This window comes from Chiloscyllium plagiosum, chromosome 46 (genome assembly GCF_004010195.1).
Source record: "Chiloscyllium plagiosum isolate BGI_BamShark_2017 chromosome 46, ASM401019v2, whole genome shotgun sequence".
Lineage (NCBI taxonomy): Eukaryota > Metazoa > Chordata > Chondrichthyes > Orectolobiformes > Hemiscylliidae > Chiloscyllium > Chiloscyllium plagiosum.
In genome coordinates this window covers 7,632,522-7,635,331 of record NC_057755.1, presented here as the reverse complement: position 1 = coordinate 7,635,331, position 2,810 = coordinate 7,632,522, and the positions used below count along the sequence as shown (strand labels likewise).

The window sequence follows — 2,810 nt, the reverse complement described above, 5'->3', positions numbered from 1 at the left end:
TCTCCACTCTCTCTCCCTCCCCCAATTCCTTCTGCTATCCCACTTTCTCCCATTTGTTCCTCCACTCTCCACTCTCCTCTCTTTTCCTTCCCACCCACACACCCCCCAACATCTCCCTCCCACACCCACTCCGCCCCCTTGGCTTCCCCTTCCCCTTGGTGAGCAGCGACTGTCCGTACTTAGCTGGGTGTCATTGCGGGCCAGCAGGGTCAGCAAGGGGTTGAGCGTGCCGATGAACAGGTAATTCCGGAGCTGCACGATCGACAGCCAGAGCAGGTGGGTGAGGAACAGCCTCGAGAAGACGCAGCTCTTGAAGGATGGGATGGCCTCCTCACTCGCCTCCGGGCCTACGATGGGGGGGGGGGGGAGGAGAGACACCGAGTTAAACATACATGACCGTACTGTACCTTTAAAGATCCGGACGGCGGATCCAAGATGGTAGCGATCTGAGTAGATCTGCCTTGCGGAGCTGTGCAACCCAGCCCAGCAGTAGTGATATTTTTACCGCCCAACCTTAAATTTTTGTCAAAAAAAAGTATGTTAAACGGTTGTGAAACCGTTTACATCCTCTTGCAGCGGATTGTCCGAACCAGGCGGGCGGGGAGTATTTTGTTTGGATGATTGATCGCTCAAGTGTCCCAAAACAAGCAGTAATCTGAGCGCCAGTTGGTCGGACATTATCCAGCAGCACACGCCATAATGCCAGTTAGTCAACATCCGATCTATCGGTAAGAAGCGGTAGTTTGAGTGCCGGCTATCGAACATCTCTCGGTTATCCGGCAATGCATGTCATAATGCCGGTTAACTGATCACGGAATGCCAGGTTGCCTAGTGCTGTTTTTGCAAGGCCTGGAGATTTTGTTCGGATGGTCTGGGATTCAGACGGTTGATGTTCAGATAGCCGAGGTCCGACTGTAAATTCTTTCTGTGGGAGAGAGGATGACGAAAGGGAATCAGACAGCCAGGCTCCACCTCACGGGGCACTCTCTGAAGGTGTCAGGCAGGCTCACGACTGCCACCGAGAATGCAGCTGCAGCTTCCATGGCAAGCAAGAGGTACCTACGCAGCAGAACGTCGCCGAAGAACGGGCGGCATGGGGGCTCACTGCTGCCTCACAGCACCAAGGGTCCCAGTTTCGATTCCAGCCTCAGGCAACTGTCTGTGTGGGGTTTGCACATTCTCCCAGCGTCTGCGTGGGTTTCCTCCCACATTCCAAAGATGTGCAGGTTAGGGTGAATTGTCCATAGTTGTTAGGTGCATTAGTCAGGGAGGGGGGTGGGTTACTCTTCGGAGGGTCGGTGAGGACTTGTTGGGTCGAAGGGCCTGTTTCCACACCGTAGGGAATTTAATTTAATCTGAAAAAACTCATGGTGGTCCGAGGGATGGTCAAGGGGTTGACTGAAGACAATCGTACTCAGCTGGAGCCGACTTGGGTCATGCTACAAAAGCATAAGAAATCGTCGGGAGGGCTCGGGAAGCGAGGTGAAGAGATCGAGCGGCGGACCACGGTGTCGGACTCCGAGGTCGAGTCCTCAGCGGGGCGGATCCGAGCCCTCAAAGAAACAGGCCCAAGCCTTGACTGAACAGGTCGATGCTCTGGAAAATCGAGGTAGGAGGAAAAGTATCCAGGTCATTGGGCTGCCGAAGGGAGTGGAAGGTGGGCAGCTAGCCAACTTCTTTGAAGACGGGCTGCCACAGTTTCTTGGCTGGGATGCCGAAGCAGACCAGCTGAAGACTGACAGAGCTCACCGGGTTGCGGCGCGCAGATCCGGATGTGGATCAGCGCCTCCGCCCAGTCCTGGTACAATGTCGAAGCTACAGGGACAAGCAGGGATCTTCTAGAAGGATGGGGAAAGATCCACAGGCCCTGACCTATCAGGGAGCTAAGATCATTTTTTTCCAGAACTTTTCTGCAGAGGTGTTCCATAAAAGGAAATCATCTGATGAGGTCGAGAGAAAATTAAAGGACCTGCGTATTCAATATTTGATGAGCGACCCAGCGGTGCTTCATATTACTCATGAGGACATGGCGCGGTCCTCGGAACAAATGAAAAATTTCTTGGACACTAAAATAATTCGGATGGATTTACAGACATGGACAATAATGTATGGGTTTTTTTTCTCTTGTTATGCTTCTTGTAATGTTACATTTTTCTTAAAGAAGCTGCCGTTGGTGTGTTTTTTTCTCCGATGAGGATTGGTGTTGATATATAGTCGGGGGTGGGCGGAGTGCTCACTATTTTGGCTATTTCCTTCTATCATCTGGGTCTGGGGTGCAGCTCAAGCTGAACGGGGTTAATGGAGATGTGTGTGGGAGGTGTTCGCGCTCTCTATGGGCAGGCGACAAAGTCCCCTGTCAAGTGCCTTTTGTCGTTAGTTTAGTTGTTTTGGTTTTTCATAAATAGATTCCATGAGGCTTCTTCTGTCCATGCCCAGCAGACTGTAAAGTCAAATCCCTTCTCTTAGAGTCATAGAGATGTACAGCATGGAAACAGACCCTTTGGTCCAACCCGTCCATGCCGACCAGATATCCCAATCTAATCTAGTCCCACCTGTCAGCACCCGACCCATATTCCTCCAAACCCTTCCTATTCATATACCCATCCAAATGCCTCTTAAATGTTGTAATTGGACCAGCCTCCACCATGTCCTCTGGCAGCTCATTCTATACACGTACCACCCTCTGTGGGAAATCGCTGGCCCTTAGGTCTCTTTTATATCTTTCCCCTCTCACCCCAAACCTATGCCCTCTAGTTCTGAACTCCCTGACCCCAGGGAAAAGACTTTGTCTATTTATCCTATCCATGCCC

At 51.5% G+C, this 2,810-nt stretch overlaps 1 protein-coding gene across 1 annotated transcript in view; it reads right to left on the bottom strand.

Moving 5' to 3' along the window:
- The window catches only part of LOC122544119 (solute carrier family 43 member 3-like), a 50,541-nt gene that overhangs the window by 10,141 nt on the left and 37,590 nt on the right, over positions 1–2,810 (bottom strand). The window contains exon 8 of the mRNA XM_043683158.1: positions 180–347. Within this exon, the coding sequence (XP_043539093.1) occupies positions 180–347 (168 nt within the window). The remainder of the gene's footprint in view (positions 1–179; positions 348–2,810) is intronic.